The sequence below is a fragment of the Megalobrama amblycephala genome, linkage group LG4, assembly GCF_018812025.1.
Source record: "Megalobrama amblycephala isolate DHTTF-2021 linkage group LG4, ASM1881202v1, whole genome shotgun sequence".
Lineage (NCBI taxonomy): Eukaryota > Metazoa > Chordata > Actinopteri > Cypriniformes > Xenocyprididae > Megalobrama > Megalobrama amblycephala.
This window is the reverse complement of record NC_063047.1, coordinates 53,773,982-53,798,367: the sequence shown is the minus strand read 5'-3', so window position 1 is coordinate 53,798,367 and position 24,386 is coordinate 53,773,982. Positions and strand designations below refer to the sequence as shown.

The following is a 24,386-nucleotide window of genomic DNA, read 5'->3' as shown; positions in this document are numbered from 1 at the left end:
CAGAAAAAAAGAAAGTCATATACACCTAGGATAGCTTGAGGGTGAGTAAAGCTTTGGGTAATTTTCATTTTAAAGTGAACTAATCCTTTAAGGCAGGGACTTGGTTCTATCCATCGGTTGTTGATTGGATGGAAGCAGATCTGAATTCGAGTTTGCAGTCAATTGTAAGAAAGGCGAGGTTTAAGCAAATTTAATGATTAGAGAAGTCTGTCGTTTCACTGAAAGAGAGAGTTATGATATTTTGATTAAAAATTACTAAAATAGGGTGAATTTCAATGGGATGCTCAAACAGAAAGGTTTTAGCATTGGAAAATGTACACATTATTTTCTTAAAATATAATAATTTTTATTTGTTTATAATTCACATTTATGTGGATATTACAATAGCATACAATGCTAGTAGGCTACTACTACTACCTCCAAAGTAAGGAAGTTCGGTAACACTTTAGAATACTGATCCTTCATTAATGAATAACTACACAGGAACAAATGAGTAATGCATTATTAACACTCTAGTAACTACTGTTAACTAACAAGTATCTCTGATGAATGAATTAGTAAGTAATAGTGCTCAGTTAAAGGTGGTAGTTCACTATTAGCTAATCAGTAACTACTCTTTTTTTCATACCCCCCAGAGAACTACTAAGAACTACTATATACATGTTCGTAATTAATGTGAATAATGAATAATGTATAATTAATTCTAGAGTAAAGGTCTTGGTAACCCACTAGTAATGACTGAAGTATTACCAAATACTTAAGAAGGAATTACTAATTATTTGGATCAGTATTCTAAAGTGAAAAGCATGATAACTCTCTAGTAACTACTTAAGTCTTTGTAAACTTTTGAGGTTTTTGTAAAGTATTGGATAGTAATAACTCAAGAGTTACTATATAACTCTAAAGTAACTACTTCTTATTTGGATCAGTATTCTAAAGTGAAGATCATTTTAACCCACTAGTAATTACTTAAGTGTTATCAAATATATCATAAGGAATTACTGTACAAAAACATACAAAAACATCAAAAGTTTACAAAGACTTCAGTACTTACTAGAGAGTTATCATGTTTTTCACTTTAGAATACTGATCCAAATAATTAGTAATTCCTTCTTAAGTATTTAGTAATACTTCAGTCATTACTAGTGGGTTACCAAGGCCTTTACTTTAGAATTAATTATACATTATGCATCATTCATGTTAATTATGAACCTGTATATAGTAGTTCTTAGTAGTTCTCTGGGAGGAATGAAAAAACAGAAGTTACTGATTAGTTAATAGTGAACTACCACCTACAACTGAGCACTATTACTTACTAATTCATAAATCAGAGTTTATTGTTAGTTAATAGTAGTTACTAGAGTGTTAATAATGCATTACTCATTTGTTCCTGTGTAGTTATTCATTAATGAAGGATCAGTATTCTAAAGTGTTACCGGAAGTTCTATGTAACCACAAGGAAATAGAGCTCTTATTTTTTTCCAGTCATTGTTTTGTGAATGAATGACTGGAAAGATATTAAAATATACAACATTAAAGATATTGTCAAACATTCATGACCTCAAGGTCAGCCTCAACGATAGGGGCATTGCCGTTCGAGGTACAAAGGTAGCTTTCTTTAAGAGGAACACCTGCAGGACTCCAGTTACAGAGGAACAAGGAAATGGAATATGAGCAAATGCTCAACACTAGGCTAACTGTGCTCTGACTACGATCTCTGCCATGGGGAGTGCTATAACCAAAACAGTGGAAAAGTGAGTAGCCAAAAATTTGTATCTTTGAATTGTTTTAAACCTACTGGGCATGATTTACAGTATTTATCTATTCAGAAGCTACAGGGTTCCATGACGTGATTGTTTTATAGCAGGATCTTGATAGGGAGGAAACTATTTTAGATTCATTTGTGTAACTAAATAGTGCTCTAACCACTATTTAACATAATGCTCACTTTTACAGGTTATACTTTGGGAAACATTGATCCCCTTTGACTGTTCATATTTGAAATGAAGCTTTAATACAAATGCTGTCGAAAATATTTGACACTAGAAAAGCCAAACCAGATACAAGATGATGTTTGCATTGTTCAGAAAAGAGAAAAATGCTTTAGCATTTAACGGGACAAAGGACTACAAAGTTGACTCATATCCATTGTGAAAATGTTCATTTTAGCATAATTTTAAAAAGAGTACTTATTACAGAAATAATATATTTTAAAATAACGTACTTAAATGTTTTCAGACACCTAATTGCATGCTATTTACAATAAAAATTTTAATATGCAATTATTTCATAATTCTTTTGTCTTTGAAATATGGTTACTGACAAGTATTTATGGTAAACTTAAAATATTCTAAAATATTATTTTTACTGAAACTTGCCATGTAGTTAAAAATATTTGTAATTACTCATTTGTAATGATGAAATTGCAATGTATCACATATATAACTATATTAACTTTAAATGTAATATCAAATAACACTTATTTGACATTACAAAGTGTACTTTTTAGGGACTTAGATGTGTTAAGTAACAGTCATAAATGTGTACTCTCTTTAACTTACATTTATTTCATTAATATTATATTAAAATATACTTGTAAGATTCAAAGTACACTACAAGGACACATTCAATACCATTAAGCACACTTCATTTTCACAAGGAATAAGTCTATCAATGATTAACTTTGTCATTTAGGGAAATACACAACAGAACAAATAAACCAACTTCTGTATTTGAGTTGTTTGTTGTTCTTTCCTTAGATGGGGAATAAATCCGAGAAAACTTTCACAAAAACGGGCAAAAGGAAAAGGTAACAAAAAAAAAAATCTCAGCTACATTTATGAGATAACAGATTAAAAGGAAATTGTTGTGATGTTTATTGCGATGCACATCTTTACAACAGGTCCACCTGTAGCTCCTCCCAATCAGGTGAGTTGGTTAAACTGGTCACTATGAAAAAAAACATTTATCCAAATTCATGTAAATGTTTTTGTGACAACAGCTTTTTTCCATAGCATCCCCGTGTTGATGTTCATGTGCATGACTGTGTGACAGCTGAACCACAGTATGCCCAGGTGAATAAAAAACGAAAGCAGAATGAGGATTTTTTACACTACGCAGACGTTCAAGTCCTACAGTCTGAAAATGCGACCAGCAGGGGAAAACTGAATCAGACTTCAATCTACCACAACACAGAGTATGCAACTATAGACTTTACAACTACTGTAAATACACAGACCTCAGCTGAACCTGCAGATATATTCATCCCGCCTGGAGAACTGCAGAGACCAAATATGAGGTTTTCCCATAAAAAAAATGTCCACTCAAAGCGAGCAGTTAAGGCGTGAAAAAAACAACAACAACAACAAAACAGAACAAACATTTCTTCTTCTTCTTTTTTTTTTTTTTGGTACATTTTATCCTGCTGTATTACTGTCGTGCCACTGAGCAAGGCATTTAATTGTGCAATTCATATTCTATACATCATGATGTATAAAAACCTGTAATTTCAAAAGCAAGTGGTTGTTTGGTTAAAATGTGTAGCCTATATTATCATTTCTACAAATCAAAATGCATTTCTAACATTTGTTATACATTTACAGCAAACTGGTTTACTAATAGGCAGTTTTATTCCATTATTAGTGTCTGCGTGGCTTACTGTAGTTTTTTGGCTAAAGTCTCATCCATACAGTTTATTCTGACTATGACCTGACTGGAAGGGGTTGTATGATATAGTTTTGTTTTATTCCAGACAAAGTTCCCTTAAAGGTCCCGTTCTTCATGATCCCATGTTTCAAACTTTAGTTAGTGTGTAATGTTGTTGTTAGAGTATAAATAAAATCTGTAAAATTTTAAAGCTCAAAGTTCAATGCCAAGCGAGATATTTTATTTAACAGAAGTCGCCTACATCGAACGGCCAGTTTGGACTACATCCCTCTACTTCCTTCTTTAATGACGTCACTAAAACAGTTTTTTGACTAACCTCCGCCCACAGGAATACACAAGAGTTGCGTTTGTAGAGTGTGTTTGTCGCCATGTCGTCGAAGCGCTGTTATTTTCATCCCGCAGTCCAATCACCGGGTCTGATTCCGGCTCAAATTGATAGGGTAAAATTAAAGACATGTTTACAATAACACTGAGCGCGTGCATCTCCACGTTATGGTAAGAGGCGTGACCTTTCCGGGCAAGATGCGCTAAACTGCTGTCGAATCACAACACAGGAACCGCTGGCACAATCAGAACTCGTTACGTATTTCTGAAGGAGGGACTTCATAGAACAAGGAAGTCATCAGCCCGTTTTTATGACAGTGGAAACAGCGGTATACAGATAAGTAAATTATGTGAAAAATACTGTGTTTTTTTACACGCGAAACATGAACACATGTTATATTGCACACTATAAACACAATCAAAGCTTCAAAAAAACACGAAAAACGGGACCTTTAAAGGATTAGTTCACATTCAAATGAAAATTTCCTGATAATTTACTCAACCCCATGTCATCCAAGATGTTAATGTCTTTTGTTCATAAGTCGAAAGGTTTTTGATGAAAATATACCAGGATTATTCTCCTTATAATGGACTTCACTGGCCTCCAAACAGTTGAAGGTCAGAATTACAGTTTCAGTGCAGCTTCAAAGGGCTTTAAACGATACCAGATGAAGAATAAGGGTCTTATCTAACGAAACGATCGGTCATTTTCTAAAAATTTTTTAAATGTATATGCTTTATAAACACAAATGATTGCCTTGCAATTGCTTCCGCCAGACCGCCTTCCGTATTCTTCAAAAAGCTTACGCTGTATGTCCTACGCCTTCCCTATTCATCTTACATAACTAATGCGGCGCCAGTTCCATTTTGGCGGAAGCTAGATATTTGACTTCATAACTTGTTTAAATATGGATTTTTTTATACAAATGCATCGCTTCGCTTCAGAAGGCCTTTATTAACCCCCTGGAGCCATGTGGAGTACACGTTTATGATGGATGGATATGGATGGAAACTTTTTCTTCAACTCATACTCGTTGGTCCCGTTCACTGCCATTATAAAGCTCAGATGCGTCAAAATATTTATTAATATTTCTTCAGTTATGTTCATCAGAAAGAAGAAAGTCATATACACCAAGGATGGCTTGAGGGTGAGTAAAGCTTGGGCTAATTTTCATTTGAAAGTGAACTAATCCTTAAATTTCATACTTCTGACCTCAAAGCATTGTAATCAATCGTATGCTGCGTTCACGTCACCTCGTATTTACCGGAATCTTGAAATAACAACACGTGACGTTATATTCGGAGCTGTTCACGTCCTTTTGGTCCTTGGACTGGGATTTATGCGTTTCCATGGCACCACTATCAACGCCTACAGCGGCCACGTGGTACATGTGGGAGCTTTCAGAAAACTCCCAGCTTACAAGCTGTAACTACGATCTCTACGAGGACGTGAACGCTTTTTACAATCTAGAATCTCGTAACTACAGGAATTACGAGGCCGCGTGAACGCACCTATACATGTCATTATCATGTTCAAATGAAAACAAAATAAGACAGTTTCAGTCATAGATAGCCAACATAGATGCCTCATTATCAGCAGTTTCTATGGGCCGCTATATGTAAGTCGTCCGCCATATTGGAACAGTCAAAGCTGGTCTGTGAACACTCGAGAGCAAGTTAACTATGCGTGTGCAACCATAGTTAGACGCATGTATGAATATCTATATCTGAAATACACTTCAGCAAACTAACACAAAGGCGTCAGCTAACATGACACTAAAAAGTTACCATAGTTTAAAACCCTGTAATATTGAGTTAATACATATATAAACACAAACCAACACATTCTCACCTGTGAAAGGTTATCCCATTTCTTTGGGAATTTAAATGTCAGTAGTTTTTACAACCAGAAGCTACGCAATGTTTTGGCATCATTGATTCTTACTGTGAGTGGCAACATGTTGACTGTTCCAAGATGGCGGGTGCGCTACCGTGTCGTGGTCGAATGTGGCATCTACGTGTACATATATATGGTTTCAGTAAGATGTTGCCATGTTTATCAGTCTGTTCCAACACTGAAGTTGAAAAGTCCAACCTTCAGCGTAGTTCCAGTGGTTATTTTCAAGTAGGGGTGGAAATTTTGAATTCTAAGTCGTCTAAAATAGTGAATCTCAACCTTTTTTGAGTAATGGACCCCAGTCATATTTGGAACTATCCTCAAGGACTCCAGAATAAAATTGGCTCATTGGTATCATTAATGTCTTTGTGACGAACAAATGCAATCCAGTGTAATTTACTACTACGTTAGTTGACTTGTCCTATAGTCAGTTATATTATACATATATTATCTTCTTTTATGGGAACATGTCAAATGCCAAAATATACAAAAAAATCGTATTCAGATATTTTATATGGACCCCCTGGCATTATGTTAAGGACCACTATGGGTCCATGGACCCCTGGTTGAGAACACTGGTCTAAAACACAGCATAACAGTGTCTACCAGCAGGGGCTAATAGAGTACCTCAGAGATGCCGTGTTTTTGTAGGCCAACCCGGAAGTTAGCGGCGCAAGGGTTCCCTCGATCGAAAGCCTATGCATTTTTCCCATAGACTTTTGGAAAATCACAAAAAATTAGCTCTGTGTTTAACAAAGGGTTATGACACTTACACGTTTTGTCTATCAAGATCATCTTTACAAGTTAACACAACATTTATACATTTTGAAGCCTAAATAAAGTCGTCAGATATAAAAAGCTAATAAACGGACTACACACCATGGTCGCGGATCAACGTCACCACCACCAAGCTTCCTCAAACTTTATGTAAAAAACAACTTTATTTTTAAATGCTCGCTGATTATGATCTGTGCTGTGTATTAATACTTAACCACTTTTTCATGAGAAATGCTGTCCAAATGTCTGTCATGATGATGTCTAAAGTCGCCAACAAAGGAAGTAGTCCCTTTTAGCAACTTGTTAGCAACCGCCGTTTTCAAGACACAATAGAGGTTTAAAAAATCCCAAGCGGGTTATAACTGGTGTGTTTTATGTCATAGATCAAAACATGAAAATATTTAGAGGCGTTGTTAACCACAGACCTTATTTCAGGTGATTTAGCAAAAACCCATTAAAAAAAAACATAGACTGTAGGGCAATGGAACTGGAAGTCCTAAAATGCTAACTCACTTCCGGGAGTACCTCATCTCTGAGGTACTCTATTGGATCATGCTTATGAATGACATTCAAAGTTTTTTGTACACATTACATCTCAGCAAGAGATATATTCCCCATAGAATATGAACATATCCCAGGCCTTCAATAAGGCTATAACGTATTATATAGCATTTTATTGCTGTGTCATTCACTCGAATGGCATGAGCTGCTCAGATTGTTCTTCCAAAACCTTGAAGAAAATCAAAACCACGGGTAGCCACTGTTATATGGTTGGTTATGGCGTGTGACTATGTAATTTATGTTGTAAAACAATACAAATCTCTTCAAGTAAGGTTTGTAAGGCTTATTGCAACCAAAACAGGACATTCTTGAGGTACCCCATGGGGAATTCAATGATCAGTATTTAATATTCAATCACAATAGTCAACATTGATCAAATCTGTATGTTTCATATATATTTAATTAGAAAATTGTTACAGAGACATCAAATTACAATATATAACATCAAATGTGTAACAAACAAAAGTATACTAGAGGGGGCTTAAATAAAATCTACAAAAAAATATTGAAAAGTTTACAAATTTTTAAAGTTTAACTGCTTTGTGTTTCAAAGAATATCGTATAGAGTCAACATGATGTTCAAATTCTCTCTTAAACGATATAAAACAGGGTTTTTTGCAAGAAAACTTGCATTTATAAATATGAAACTTTGCCATTAAAAGTATAAAGTTTTGTATATAAATCTGGTTGCGCTTGATTCTACAATCCTCCATATGACCAAATACTACATTCTTCTATAACAGCACAGATTGGTTATCAATATTTTTTGCTATAAAATCACAAATATTTTGCCAAATTGGTCTTGCCAATGGGCAGTGCCAGAACAGATGAATCACAGTTTCAGGGCAATTGTCACAGAAAGTGCATTTAACGTCAATATCATTTTTAAATTTTACAAGGTAATGCTTCACTGGGTAAAACCTATGTATAATTTTGACTGATACCTCTTTGACTTTGTTTGTACCGGTAATTAAATATTGATTAGGTATAAGCCAGACCTTTTTCCAAGCAATATTGTCTGTCAACCGATTCCAATAAGAGTAAATATAAGGCAAACATATAACATTTCTTTGAAATAACTCTCTTATAGATCTGTTTTTTGAATTAAGAGAAAAACAAATAGTTAATTATAGTAGATGGGGACCATTGTTGACTATTAATTCTTTCCTGAGATCTGAACAGCATGCAGACTTTAGAGGATATTGCTCCAAAAACTTTTGCATAGTCCCCTGATGTTACAGGAATCTTGTAATATGCCAAAAACTCATTATAGGTGAAAAGAAAAAAATTCTGTGTTTCATATGGACTTCAAACAGTGAGTAAAATTACTCAAATCTGCCTTCCGGCAGGAAGTTATGCCCTCTGCTGGTCATAATAACAGAACACTGATTTTGAGAACAACCTTCGAGGAAAATCTTTACTCACACTGCCACATAGGCCAATAAAGAATGAATCAGCGTGCTAAAGTTTCATTATTAGCTTATCATCATTATATTGCGTTATCTAACAGGTATGATCTATAAAAACTAACTAAACTGATTAACTGATTATGATATAACAATATATCACTCTGGTGATTTCTCTGTCCTTTTTAAGCTTCTTTCATAAATTAATTAATTCAATTTAAATTGTGATTTTTTTTTTACATTTTTAAAAAAAGGAATATTTATTTAATAGCTCTTATGACTATGTATAGGCTATGCAATACCATTCTAAGTATCAATTAAAATTGAATACTGTATATTTGGCATAATAAAATATGTTTTTCAAATAAAAATGAAAGTGTTGCCATTAAAACAGTCCAATAGATATGAGCCTAAGCCCTCAGTCCATGCAACAGCCAATGGCAACACGCTTTACAGCTCCACGAATGACGGAAGTCGTCACCGCTCGTCAATTGCAAATATTCGGACTATTAGGTGTTTTGTAAGCTCTCTGTGTTAAATGCATGACATAGTAAATTAAATTGACCGCAACAATAAGCTGGTTTAGTGTGTAGTCAGTTTGTATTGTTAATCCTCTCATCAGTCTGGACGGTCGCCGGAAATGACTTTTACTGGTTAAAGATATCATATCCGACCTGTGCATCATGAGGATGTATCGGCGAGTATTAGTGATTTAACAGCACACTCTCACAGCCGGAGACGCGGTTTTGCGGGGACTGACGTTGTAAGGGGGAACGCAATATAGGTACTGCTTTGTTAAACATGTCTGATTTGCTCTTGATTGATTTGTATTCGTTTCGGGGGCCTTTAAAAGCCTGACATGCATGAGGAGCCTGTTCATTGACGTCATTATGCATAGCACCTACAAATTATAATAAAAAAGTAATTATGAATATTTTCTCATGAATTATATGCAAAAATCAGTCTAGTAACGTGTTTAATTAGTGTGATAATATTTGCAATGAAACCTGCTCAGTTTCATTGAATTATTCCTTTTGTTTTTAGCTGGTGATAACTCACACTTTCTGTGTATGAATTGAAATGTGTGTATGTGCACGTATAGACAGTTCAGTGTTCATGAATGTGCGGTTATTCGGAGTTTAGAAGAGCGTGCTATTGCTTTTGCTACAGCAAAACATCTTGAAATGGGCGTCTGATAGGTTCCTGTATTTAGTGACCTCTGAATATATCCTGATAGAAACATGTTTATGAAATAAAATCTTGGAGATAACCGTGGTAACGTATGGAAGTTGCGCGTGACATTTGTAGGTAATAAGATTTATTTAAGAAAAATCAGGAAACCATTTTAGTAAGTTTCACTAAAAGTATGTAAAACATGCTACTACCATGTATGTTTGTATTATATGGTAATATTACTATTATATATAATGGAATATCATGTAAACACCAAGGTATAAATATGCTTATTATTCAGTGCCATAGTATTACTGTCTGAGACCTTACATGGAGAAATTTGTAAATGCCATTGTATGTAAATATGGTGAGATCGGTTAGACCAAAGAATAGACAGAATAGTAATAACAATTTTACGATATCATGTTATGTTTTATGACTTAATCTGTTACCTCATCTCATCCCATCAGTTCCTTGAAAGATGTTGTCCAATCTTCCGGCTGAACAGAAAGGGACAGAGCAGGTGCCTGCGTCTGCAGCTGGTCCGTGCCATCGTGCTCCTCAGTCTTCGCTGTATCAGGAGCAGCTAGCCAAAGGATGCAGAGAATCCAGCAGGGAGGAGATTGAATCTGGTGACAGACCACAGCCCTCAGACTTTGAGAAAGGAATGAAGGAAGTTCATCTGGGGAATGAAGGAGCTCTGAGACAGATGACGTTTGATCCGAAAAGTAGTAACTTTGGAGTCGATCCTAGTGCGATTTGCATACACATGTGTACTCCGCAAGGTAATGTTGAATATATGTGGTAGAATCTGCAATGTTCCCTCTAAGTTTTGTTTTTACTGAGCAATTTCTATTTCTACAGAAGACCCCTTAGCTACCTGAGTAGAAACACCCATGTTCCCCATGCCTTTATAAATAAATAAAATGTAAAACGTCTCTTATACTCAACAAAGGTGGATTTATTTTTATTAAAAATACAGTAAAAATGGTAATTGTGAAATATTACAATTTAATATATTTTTAAATGTAATTTATTTCTGTGATGGCAAGCTGAATTTTCAGCATCATTACTACAGTCTTCAATCATATATATATATACAATCATTCTAATATTCTGAATTTTTTCATGAAAATGCATCACATTTTTCATTTTCATGATTCATTGATGAAGTGCAACATTGTAAATGTCTTACTGTCACTTTTGATCAATTTATTTTAATGCCTCTGTGCTGAATAAAAATATTAATTTATTTAAAAGAAAATCATACTGACCACATTAGTGCATAGAGAAATATTTAGGTAATATGCCAGGATGATAGTTATTGAATAGTAGGACAATTAGAGGCCACAATTTTTTTGTTTAAGTAACTTTTGTCAAGTTTTTTTGTTATATTAATCCTTATTTAACAAAAGACATCGCTTAGACTAATAGAAAAAAATTACAAAATAATAATACAATAATATAATTCCAGAAAATAACATAAGAATACAATGTAAAATGGAATAACAAGACAGAAAAATAATAATCCATGGTCTTTTAGGCCTTCCGTGCTATGTAGCTTTTTTTTTTTCATGAAAACTCTAGCTGAGTTAGTTTTTCCCCTGTTTTTTTTTTTTTTTTTTTTTTTTTTTTGGGTCTGCTGCTGCTGCACAGGAGTACTGTATCTTCAGAAGTAACTTCATTCGTCTTAGAGGGAATGTTGCAGATGTGTAATGTGAAAGACTTGGTTCCAAATAAATCATTAAAATGTTTTGGTATCTTCTATGAGTAAAGATATTGCTTTTACAAAGCACCGCTTTTGATCAACATCTCTTTTGCAGAGGGCAAGTTCAGGGATCCACGACCAGCTGGACCATCAGGAGAGCAGCTTGGAGCTCTTGAACGATTTCTTGTGTCCCATCAAACTGAGATGAAACGTCTGCTGACTGATACCTTCGGATCTCTGACCCAACGTCTTGAGGCAGTGGAGAGGAGGATGGACCAGCTGTGTTCACAAAGCAGTGCACATACCCGCAGTTTAGCTCAGCTGCACAGTAAAGTTGGCCAGCTGGGAAGAGACATGTCCTTTTGCCGTCCAAATACTTCAAGTGTTTCATCAGCTTGCAGTTTTGGTAAATGTTCATGTTTGCATAATGATATACTTAAATGAATAATTATATAAACTGGTGCTAATTTTATTTTCTTCATACATAACCCAAGAAATGCTGGGATGAGCATCGTTTTCTGTGTTGACATATTTTCTGTTGTAACAAGAAGGTGGGGTAGGACATATTGTAGGGCCCACATACACAGATGAGCCATTACATTATGACCACCTATCTAATAACATGTAGGACCTCCATTAGCCCGCAAAACAGCGGCCACACAGCGAGGGATTGATTCAACGAGGTGGCGATAGGTATCCTGGGTTATCTGGTACCATAATGTCAACAGCAGGTCCTCCAGTTCCCATATATTGCAGGGTGGTGGTGATGTAGTGAGAACCCACTTTTCCAAGTCAAACCACAAATGTTCGATTAGGTTCATGTTAGGCCAAGGCGTTAACAGATCACCATCATGTTCCTCGAACCACTCCTTGATGATTCTGGTAGTGTGGCATGGTGCATTGTCTTGTTGGTAATGGCCATCACCAGCAGGGAACACAGTTGCCATGAATGGGTGCACTTGGTCCGCAACAATGTTCAGATACCTGACAGCTGTCAAGGATTGTGCTATTGGGATAATGGAGCCTAAAGTGTCTCAAGAAAACCGCTGCTGGCCTGTGTCCGCCCAACAGTGCATCCAGGTGCCATAGCCTCTGTTGGTAATGGGCGAATCCATGCTTGGCCTTTGATGTGATGCACCAGGAATCTTGATTCTTCAGACCAGGCCACTTTCTTCCAATCATCCGCGGTCCAATCTCAATGATCTTGGACGCATTTCATGCGCTATTGGCGATGACGTGCGTTTAGCATGGGGACCTAGCCTGACTTCGTCATACTCATATTCTAGGCAGAATGTTAGTCTGATACTGCTCCATTGCACTTGAATTATGGGGCGTGTCTTAACCGAACCAGTAAAAAAAAAAAACTCTGCACTCAATTGGATAGACCTACAACCAATCAGAGCAACGCAGTAAGTGACGTATGTTGAACTTGTACTTAAACTTTTGCCGAATCCCGTTGGAAGGACGGCAAACACATCTTTCCCATCGACAAATGCCTTGATTGCGGTTCTTTGTTCGTCTTTTAAAATTAATGCGCTGTCGATTTCTTTTATTACAGACGTGATAGCGGAATCTAAACATCTTACTTCTTCAGCTGCAGTCATCGTTGGTGAAAACCAATTCAACCCAAGCGCTCTTTGATGACGTGGGTGGTTACGTAACCGCAGATAGCCTGTCCATCATCGATTAAAGCCCGCCCTGGCAATTTGATTGGCTCGGCCTTCTGGGAGCCGAGCATAATTACTCCACAATGGATCGAGTCCAGACCGAACTTCCCGTCCAAAAAATGTTGTGGGCGGGGTTCGGGCTGGCACCCAGGCTAATGGGGACCCATCTGGGTCATCTCCTACGCAGGCCCATACTCTGAAGGCTGCAGTGAACTGTGTGCAGTGACACATTACCCTGGTCACCACTGTTGTAGCTGCTGGTGATTTGTCGCACTGTGGCCCTGCAGTCCCTGTGAACAATGTGCAACGGTCTTCACTCCCCTTGGGATCAGTGAGCTGTGGGCGACACATGGCTGGATGACGGTTCGCCGTTTGGCCATCTGTGCAGCACTTTTGATACATACTTTCTAGCACTGTTTCCGAGATCAAAGTTCCGGGGCACCATGCCATCACAATTTGTCTTTTATCAAACTCCGATTATTCGGCAGCTTTTCCCATTCTGACACCGAACACTCTACCACCCAGAAGCTGATCCTCAGTTGGTATATATACTGCTCTGTGAACTACACCTGCGGCACCGTTTGGTTGCCAGGCGCGCTCATTGCTCTAGGCTGGGGGTGATCATAATGTGATGGCTCTTCTGTGTATATCCCTTTTTAAATAGCCAATAGCATTTAGTTTGTTACATCCTCTGACCATAATTTGAGACCATCATTAGTATGGTCTGTTTTTTTTGAAAATTTTCTAGATGTATGTACTCTAGAATGTACATGACCTCAAAGCTAAGCAAAGACATGGATTACATTTTGTTTTGACATAAATTATTGTGTGCTTACAGGAGTAGATGCAGAAGTGCCTAAAGACAACAAAGGAATCATCTCAAATGCCTCCTCTTGTAGACCACAATCTCTTAATAGATCACCTGAATCAAAAAAGGACCCTGTGTGTTCATGGGCAATGTCAACCCCTGCTCATAAGCCTGAGGACCTAAGCAGTGAGGGTCTTGGTAGGAATTGCAGTGGCTCCAGTTCATCATGTGGAAACCTAAAAATTTACTCTTCTGGACAAACTGACAATTGTTTGCAGGGTAACTACTCACCCGTCTCAGATTTTGAAGATCTGGAAATGGAACTGGAAGCTGAGAAGGACAGAGTCGCCTTAACCTTATTGGTCGATTCTGTGCTCAGCTGCTCAGATGACAATGACACCCTAGGACTTTCTTGTAAACAGGAAGCCCTGTCCTCTGATAGTGACGATAAATCTGGTCAGGAGGGAGAAGAGAAAAATCTGCGTTTACATGTTCCTGAACACCCCTGGGTGCCTTCTGTTCAGTTTTTCAAATCTTCAGCTCCTAGTGTTGCAAAGTCACACACAAATACAGATCCTATTTTTTCATTTTCAAAAGAAACAAATCCAAAGCCCTCTGGAAAACCAGTGGCATTGAAAAATTCCAGTAAAGATGAGAGTGAAAATAGTCAGCAGCAGTCCTTTAGTCAAATTGCCTTCCCTTTCTCCACTAAGCTACTTGGAGCACTACCCAACCCTGAGAAACCCAAGGGTTCGGTTCTCTTTCAGACTTCTAACAAGAAAGAAGATGAGATCTTGCACAAGATTGAAATTAATGGTGTTTTTCACTCTACCACTACCTCATTGAGTAATAGTACTTCAGTCTTGGTTCACATCCCAACGTCAAGGGATGTAGATGGACTGACATTGACAAATGCTGGAGATTCTGTAGAGAGCACAAAGATAAGTAATAAAGAACAAACCACTGATTGTCAGTTACCATGCTCAAAGGATAGTCCTTTAAAACTCTCTTTTCAAGGGTCATCAATCCTGCCATACTGTAAACTTGCTTTGCCAAACCAATTGGCAAAAGGTGAAGGTGACCAAAAGTCACTAGGTTCGCTTTTGACATTTCATCAAGCACACTCCAGTTCCCATCTCTCGGGCTCAAGAAATGGGTCCTCCAAACCATTTTTAGACGGTGATACTAACAAACTGTTGAATAAACTCTCGAATACTGCCCACCGCTTGGTATCCAGCAGCTGTTCCTCAAATTACTTGGACAGACAGACTGGTTACAGCAGAACTGGATCCAAGCTCAAAACCTGTGGTGGAAAGACACATCACCTTTGTGGATTTGGAGAAGTTGGAGAAAACCTTTCTTTGTCCTTTCTTGAGCAAGGAGGAGAGCTATCCAACCATTGTCAGCCAATTCTTGAGGACTCAATACTTGTTTCTCCTTGGTTGACTGGTAGACCAGATTGTTCTTCAAATGCTTTACCTATCAACCTGGATAAAGACTCTGCATGTTGTCCTAGCTTATCTCAACTTTTTCGTCCTACCACTCCGCCTTTGTCTACTTTAAGCAAAGGGAGCTTCTATGGGGCAGGTGTTAGTACCGTCCTGGCTTTATCGTCTCCAACATCCTTCAGACTGTGGTTTCGACACAGAAGGCTCAACTTTCCCCTTATGCAGTTGTCACGTCCTGGTATCCACACGGTTGTGAGTCGGATTTTGGGGCGGTGGAGGTGTCATCCTTTTCGACCTCTGGTTGACTTCTCAGCCCCACCAGGCGTAGACAACGATCACCAGTAAGTTAAACCTGTTGAAGATAATTTTTTTTTGCATGTTTTGATTGCAAGGAAGTTTGATTTACATAATCATAAATGAATGTCATTTTGACCTGCATGCTGCTTGCACTTACAATTCAACCCATTTTGATCTACATCTTTTCGTTGATAGCTATACACGACGATCCAGTCAAGAAGCTACACCCAGCAGGAAAAGAGCTTCAGCACGGTGGGCATATCCCCCTGCATTTCTCGCAATTTAGTCGACCCAATCATTGAAATTTTCTTTGCTTACCAGTTATGGTTCAGGTTGAAGGTGAAGTGCATCATTTCAAAACAGCTAGCAACACGAAATCAAATTGCAGAAAAGCTTTCCAAACCTGTGGAAGTCTACAGTGGCCTTGCATCTTTATTATGTTTCTGTCTTGTTTCCTTCAATCTCATTTTATGTTACCTGTGGGCTTCCTGTGTTTGGAATGCAACAGTAAATAGGGATGACACTGGATCCCTCTTCATTGTTGCTCGTTTGATTCATTCTATGAACATTGTGAGTGGATAAATTTGTGCCAGATCTACTTCTACAAACTTTGGTGCATTTTTGCTACAGACATGAATGACAGCTTGTGTGGTTAGGTGTGTTTGAGCTATCCTGTTACTTTTCTAAGTGATTGAATGCACGATTTTCACCCAGCAGCCCAATAAGCGGGTAGAAAAAAAACAGAGTAGTGACGGGGCCAAATCTACAGACAAAGATATAAGGCCTTTTCACACTTCAAATAGTTAACCCTGGGTCATATTAATCCCCTGGTAAATGGAATCCTGGGCTGTCCTGGGTTCACGTTTCACACTGCTCATAATTTATCCGGGATTAACAACTAAACCTGGGGTATTTGTAAGCTTTACACTGTACATTCCTAAACCCTGGGTTAACTTTCTTATTTGCATATGTGCGGTGTCAGTGTCCTTGATTGGATGAACGCAGCATGCGGCCTGTTTTCATAAAAGCTCTAGTATTGCGCATCCTTGTATTGCCAACTGTACTATCAACTTTATACTGAATGGACATTTCAGACTATAAAGGTAAGAATGAAATGGTTTCTTTACTGAAATTGTCGCATTTTCTCTCAGCATTTGATATTTTTCCTCTCAAACGGTGAATTTAATGTTTATATACAATGCGAGTTGTTTCCGTGACTGTCCAAAGTACAGGAATATGAGGCACACTATTGGTTGTCCGTTGCTAAGCATCTAGCTGCAACATTCTAACAACACATCATACAAGTTTGGCACCCTGCTTCTAAATTACAAGTGTGAAACCTTTCTTTACCCAGGGTTTAAAGTGGTTTTAGAACGAAGATAACCCAGGGTTAAGTGCAGTGTGAAAAGCCCTATAGAAATATTGAGGCTTAGCATAGCAACACCCTGGCATCCACTCAGACCGTCTTACATGGTGTCATAACCAAACGCAACATTAAAAAATTTTAGCGACAATTTTAGCGACAAACAAGACCTATCTACAAGATGTGACAAAATTACTCACAAATCACAGCCAACAGCGTTTGGGCGGGCTCTCTCTCTACAAGGGCACTGCTGTCTCACACTCCCAATGAAATAGATAACTACATAATCAAATTAATAATAAAATAAAATAATTTCACTATTCTACTACATACTCAGTGACTGATATAATCTTGTCCGGAAATGCGCTTGTTTGTTCGTGCAGTTCAGTTTGAACTTTCTTGTTTCCCTTTGTTTCCTAAGGTATTTTTTTTTTCTATTTATCAGAGGTAAATAATTAAATCTCTTTTATTATGGCTGTTAAAGTCACACAAAATGATATTTAAACTCTATACATAACACAGTCGATACCTGAGGTGTCAGTCGCAACGTTGCATAAATAGAAATTATTCCAAAAATAGAATCCCCTGTAGAATCCACTGTCATGGTTAGGACAAAAACTCTGATTTAAATGGAAAATATGCCTTTTATCCTGTTGCGGTGTTTTGTCATGTCTGGTTATGACACAACAGCTGCATAGCAACACCTTGGCAACCACTTAGAACACCCTAGCATCATGACAGCACTCAACTTTTCTTCAGAAAATGTGAAAATCTAGTTAGGCTTTTCTATTTGGTTTGGTGGTGCCTAGTAGTGCAGAAATGACTCACTTCACCTTATGTATTATGTCTTTTAAGCGATCTGCATAGTAAAATAGAATCATATCAATAAAATCAGTCTGTCTTTTCAGATTTGTTCATTCTATCATATTTAAAGCATGAAGCCAGTCCAGTTTTACAAACCACAGCAATCTGCACTTCTAAGCTGATCATTTAATCATGTAGATGTTGACTGATGTTATATTAGCAATCACCTGGTATTCTCTGAAATGCTTGATTCTTTCATTGTGTGTAGGAAGGCCATCTCATCTTCATCAGTGTGTCATCTGTCAAAAATTCGTCTCACACCAGAAAGGAGTCTGGATCTCCCCTCACGGCACAACATCAGCCCCAAGTCGGTGCGATTGGATGGATCCCCCACTGAATCTGTGCCTAGTTTTGCTATTGTCAGTGCAAATGTCAAATACCCTGGTTTGCATAGTAGGGGGGCATCTAGAGAAATGAAACAGGTATTATATTATCTCTTCTAGAATTTGAACAAATTATTAAGAAAGAAGAAAAAATTCAAGTTGGCAAATGCACTCACCGGTCACATTATTAGATACACCTTGCTAGTGCAGGTTTTGCCAACCACACCCTAGTACCTTCAAAGTCACTTCAGTCATCACCTTTCTTCCCTGTTCTGATGCTCAGTTTGAAATTCATCATGTTGTCTTGACCGTGTCTACATGCCTAAATGCAATTAGTTTCTGCCGTGTGATTGGATGATTAGATATAGTGTACCTAATAAAGTGGCTGGTGAGTGTATTTTTGGATACAGACATTGCTGAACTAAAAGGTTTGAGTTTTGTTTCCTCAAGGCTTGACATTCATCTTTCTTTTAGGTGGGACTCTATGATACTAATGCTGAAGCTCAAGCAGGTCAACGTTCCAAAAGGGTCTCCCAAATTCGTATTCGTAAGACAGTTCCCAAACCAGATAACAACCTTACTCCAATGGGACTCCCCAAACCAAAAAGGTGAGCATTCAACTCATCCAGTCTTTATAATATGATGATGATGATGAGGAATCTTAAAGGGTTAGTTCACCCAAAAATGAAAATTCTATTATTTATTATTCATCATGTCGTTCCAAACCCGTATGACCTTCGTTCATCTTCGGAACACAAATTAAGATATTTTTGATGAAATTGGAGAGCTTTCTGACCTCCCTATACACAGCAACGTCATAACCAATTTCAAGTCCCAGAAAGGTAGTAAAGACATTTGTTAAAGTAATCTATAACTTTGCAGATGTTGTTTATGCTCAAACAGCAACATTACACACTAACTAAAGTTAAAAAAGTTAATCATATCATAATCAAGGACCCCTTTAATATTTGAGGGATGAACTCCCGGCTCGATTAGATTCATGTCATATCAAAAGTGATAAGACTTTTCAGTTTTATGGATGAACTCACACCCCGTATGGACTTTGATATTACTTTGGTCACTGTCACTATGGTTACTGGTAAGAGAATACAGGCTTGACTCCAGTTGCAAGTTCACACAGACAGTATTCGAGATGCTACTGTTAGTTGCTGTTTGAATGGGACGTTGAGACTCCTGTAAGTAAATGTGGTTGTCAATCCAAAAAACTGATGGTCAAGTCAAGTCACTTTTATAGCACTTTATATAATACAGATTGTTTCAAAGCATCTTTACAGTGATAACAGGAAAAAGATTCAATGATGCAAGCAGAGTTCATTTCGGCTGTCCAGCAGCTCTAAAAGAAAATTGTGTCATTGTTCAGCTGAAGTCAAATCACTGTTGATTCAGTTCCGCTGTAAAAATCATCAGTTATTAAATTAGTTAATTTCATCTACAGTGCTCAGTGTAAATGAGTACACCCCCTTTGAAAAGTAACATTTTAAACAATATCTCAATGAATACAAAAACCATTTCCAAAATGTTGACATCTGTTTGACTTATAACATGAAAGTAAGGTTAATAATATAACTTAGATTACACATTTTTCAGTTTTACTCAAATTAAGGTGATGCAAAAATGAGTACACCCCACAACAAAAACTACTACATCTAGTACTTTGTATGGCCTCCATGATTTTTAATGACAGCACCAAGTCTTCTAGACATGGAATGAACAAGTTGGCGACATTTTCAACATCTATCTTTTTCCATTCTTCAAGAATGACCTCTTTTAGAGACTGGATGCTGGATGGAGAGTGATGCTCAACTTGTCTCTTCAGAATTCCCCATAGGTGTTCAATTGGGTTCAGATCAGGAGACATACTTGGCCATTTAATCACTTTCACCCTGTTCTTCAGAAATCCAACAGTGGCCTTAGATATGTTTAGGATCATTGTCATGTTGGAAAAGTGCATGACGACCAAGGGCACAGAGTGATGGTAGCATCTTCTCTTTCAGTATAGAGCAGTACATCTGTGAATTCATGATGCCATCAATGAAATGCAGCTCCCGACACCAGCAGCACTCATACAGCCCCACATAAGGACACTGCCACCCCAATGTTTCACTGTAGGCACCATGCATTTTTCTTTGTATTCCTCACCTTTCCGACGCCATACAGTTTTGAAGCCATCAGTTACAACAACATTTATCTTGGTCTCATCACTCCAGAGTATAGAGTCCCAGTAGTCTTCATCTTTGTCAGCATGGGCCCTGGCAAACTCTAGGCGGGCTTTTTTGTGCCTGGGCTTTAGGAGAGGCTTCTTTCGTGGACGGCACCCATGCATGCCATTCCTCTGCAGTGTACGGCGTAATGCGTCACAGGAAATAGTCACCCCAGTTTGGCTTTCTACTTCTTTAGATAACTGCAGTGAACTTGCATGCCGATTTTCTTCAACCCTTCTCATCAGAAGACGCTCCTGTCGAGGTTTTAACTTCCGTGGACGACCTGGACGTCTCTGTGAGATGGTTGCAGTTCCATCTTTTTAAAATTTCTGTACCACTTTTGCTACAGTATTCTGACTGATAAGTAAAGCTTTGCTGATCTTCTTGTAGCCTTCACCTTTCTGGTGTAAAGAAATTATTTTCTTTCTCAGGCCTTGTGACATTTCTCTTCCATGTGGTGCCATTGCTGACAGCCTGAAATGGGAAGGGGTTTTAACACCCTTTTATAGTCAACTGTCTGCTGGACACCTGTGTAATGAAGAATTAGACTCACCTGTGGTTGAATTTTTGTTAAATTAGACATTTGAAATTTAGCTTTCCTCCAGAGACTTTCAGTGGGGTGTACTCATTTTTGCATCACCCTAATTTGAATAAAACTGAAAATGTTGTTCTCTAAGTTATATTATTAACCTTACTTTTCATGCTATACGTTGAACAGATGTTATATAAAACTTAGTCTTGTCAACATTTTGGAAATTGTTTTTGTGTTCATTGAGATATTGAGAATATTGAACATTTTATTGAGATAAAATGTTACTTTTCAAAGGGGGTGTACTCATTTAAGCTGAGCACTGTATAAAGCAGTTCTGCAGAAAACAGTGATGTCATCATCTAGCTCAGTTAAGTTCTCATCCAATAAGTGTCAGTGCAGTCAAATCAATAATAATGTAGAATATTAAGTGTACCCAACTAAGCAAGCCAGAGGCGACAGTGGCAAGGAACCCAAACTCCATCAGGTGACAGAATGGAGAAAGAAACCTTGGTAGAAACCAGGCTCAGTCGGGGGGCCAGTTGTCCTCTGGCCAACAAAAGAACACGGTGTGATTATGATTCAGGCTGCATCACAAGTCAGAAATCGGATTGTGGATCAGTAGCGTTTAAATATTTCAGTGTGACTGTGTGAACGTAGCCTTAATGACCAAATTAAAAGTACTTAAATATCATTGTGATGTTCATAGTAGTGTTGTAGTCAAGGCCACCTAAACCGAGACCAAGTCAAGACCAAGAACAGTGTGTGTTGAGACCGTGACAAGACTGAGTACAAATGCAGTCGAGACCAAGACAAGACCAAGACCTTTAAAAATGGTCTTGAGACCGATCTCGAGTAGCACAACACTAATTCATAGTGTTAATAAGACATTGATTATATATCATAAATATTTGTTTCAATGTCCAGCTCTAAAATGTTCTGACTGATTGATTGCGTTTGTGTCCCACAAGGCTGAAGAAAAAGGAATTCAGTTTGGAGGAGATTTATACCAATAAGAATTACAAGTCTCCAATACCTAACAGGTTTGTTCTCGCAATTTTTGTATTTATTTATTTGTACTCTTTTTGTGTTTTTCTGGAAATCATTTTCTGATTTCTTATTTTCAATTACACAGAAGTCTGGAGACGATATTTGAAGAACCGAAAGAGAAGAACGGCTCTCTGATCTGCATTGGTCATCAGAAACGAAAGCGAGTTCTAGACTTCCCAGATTTCACGCTGCCTCGGAAACGCAAGGCTAAAACTAACCTGGGTCCGTTGCGTGTGAAGGGGCCGCGAGGAAGGGCTCGTAGAGGTAGACAGGATGACGCTGATCTTGATGTAATGCTGATCGAGAGACTCACAGAACTGGAAGACTACTTTTCTCGCCAAGGCCTGGAGGTTTAAGCTCAGATTTTCACAAATCTATTCCCAATAAGTTACCAAAAATGTTGGTTTAAATCTTATTGCCAGGGCATGGTAAGAATTGGAGCTTTAAACATTGTTGTATACGGAACAAATAGCAATAGATGGAAATGAACATATTCTTGTAGCAGTTACAGTTGAGACTTCAAAGGTATGATGTGCACTGACCCAAAAGATATTTGAATAATGAGTGTGTGTGTGTGTGTGTGTGTGTGTGTGTGTGTGTGTGTGTGTGTGTGTGTGTGTGTGTGTGTGTGTGTGTGTGTGTGTGTGTGTGTAAATAATACAAGCACATTATAGTAAACCTTCACTTGAGCACTTTCCGTTTCCTCACAATGTGACTGCTGCAACTTGGTTGTTTAGCTTGCATTTGCGTCACGTGGCTAACCAACATGTTCTTTACTGTAATTTTCGGGCAAAAAAAAAATCGAGTGTGGGAATGACGATTAATGATCCTTTGGTTTATGCCCTTCATGGTCTCAGAAACAAGAAGGTACTCACCTTAGACTACTTATGACCTATGAAATTGGCAGCTTAAAGGATTAGTTCACTGCAGAATTTCCTGATAATTTACTCACCCCCATGTCAACCAAGATGTTTGTCTTTCTTTCTTCATTTGAAAAGTAACTATGGTTTTTGATGAAAACATTCCAGGATTTTTCTCCATATAGTGGACTTCAACAGCTACCAATGGGTTGAAGGTCCAAATTTCAGTTTTAATGCAGCTTCAAAGGGCTCTACATGATTCCAGCCGAGGAATAAGAGTCTTATCTAGTGAAACAATCAGTCATTTTCTATTAAAAAAAAACAACTAAGAATTAATATACTTTTTAACCACAAATGCTCGTCTTGCACTAGCTCTGTGATGCGCCACGCATTACGTAATCAAGTTGGAAAGGTAGATGTAGGCGGAAGTACTGCAGTAGGGCGAAAAAGTCTCCTCCAACTTCAAAATTGTCCGACATCGTTGTTTTTGTAAAGACCGTTTGACTTAGTCTTTGCATGTTCGCTTTGTAAAAACCTGCTTGGTTCTTCCGCCTATATCAAGCGTGATTTTTCCAACATGATTATGTAATGCATGGCGCAGAGCAGTGAAAGACGAGCATTCATGGTTAAAAATTATATAATTTTTATTTATTTTTTTAGAAAATGGCAATCGTTTTATTATACAAGACACTTATTCCTCTGCTGGGATCGTGTAGAGCCCTTTGAAGCTGCACTGAAACTGCAGTTTGGACCTTCAACCCATTGGTAGCCGTTGATTGATGAAAAATCCTGGAATGTTTTCCCTCAAAAACCTTCATTTCTTTTCAACTGAAGAAAGACATAAACATCTTGGATGACATGGGGGTGAGTAAATTATCAGGAAATTAATTCTGAAGTGAACTAATCCTTTTAAGGGATAGTTTACCCAAAAATGAAAATTGTCATCATTTACTCACCCCCAAGTTGTTCCAAACATGTATGAGTTTCTTTCTTCTGTTGAACACAAAAGAAGATATTTTAAAGAATGTTGGTAATCAAACAGCTGACGGTAGCCTTTGACTTCCTTAGTAGGAAAAAAACTGTCTGGTTACCAAGATTCTTCAAAATATCTTCAAAATATAACAGAAGAAAGAAATTCATACAGGTTTGGAACAACATGAAGGTGAGCAAATGATGACAGAGTTTTCTTTTTTGGGTGAACTATGCCTTTAAATTTTATCATTACACTACTTTTTTTATTTATTTATTTTTTTTTTCCCCATCTGGACAACTTTCTCTCTCTAGATAAAATTCTGAGGGATTTGCTGCCAAAAACAAGAATGCAAACTATTTACCAGGCATAGTGCAGTGATCGATAACTATATTCTTGTGAGATGTTTTAATGTATTTGACCTTAGAAATATTAAACTTTGTGTTTCTGCATTTGTTGTTCATGCTGGGCTG

General features: G+C 37.6%; 2 protein-coding genes across 4 annotated transcripts; both read left to right on the top strand.

The window, feature by feature from the left end:
- The first annotated feature begins 1,444 nt into the window (after positions 1-1,444).
- zgc:193711 (uncharacterized protein LOC569781 homolog) lies at positions 1,445-3,518 on the top strand. The gene is made up of 4 exons (XM_048186609.1): positions 1,445-1,754; positions 2,760-2,809; positions 2,903-2,928; positions 3,015-3,518. The coding sequence occupies exons 1-4, from the start codon at positions 1,723-1,725 to the stop codon at positions 3,345-3,347; spliced, it is 441 nt and encodes a 146-aa protein (XP_048042566.1). The 5' UTR covers positions 1,445-1,722; the 3' UTR covers positions 3,348-3,518.
- Positions 3,519-9,061: 5,543 nt separating this feature from the next.
- wu:fi75a02 lies at positions 9,062-22,705 on the top strand. 3 transcript variants are annotated; one of them, XM_048190012.1, is made up of 9 exons: positions 9,063-9,415; positions 10,275-10,589; positions 11,628-11,918; positions 14,018-15,776; positions 15,928-15,984; positions 18,168-18,381; positions 18,757-18,890; positions 22,005-22,076; positions 22,169-22,705. In XM_048190012.1, exons 2-9 carry the CDS (start codon positions 10,286-10,288, stop codon positions 22,437-22,439), a joined length of 3,102 nt encoding a protein of 1,033 aa, XP_048045969.1. In that variant the 5' UTR covers positions 9,063-9,415; positions 10,275-10,285; the 3' UTR covers positions 22,440-22,705. The 3 variants fall into 3 exon arrangements, with proteins under 3 accessions (XP_048045971.1, XP_048045969.1, XP_048045970.1); XM_048190013.1 differs by lacking the exon at positions 9,063-9,415 and adding an exon at positions 9,417-9,552; XM_048190014.1 differs by lacking the exon at positions 15,928-15,984 and having other exon boundaries at positions 9,062-9,415.
- Positions 22,706-24,386: the final 1,681 nt, after the last annotated feature.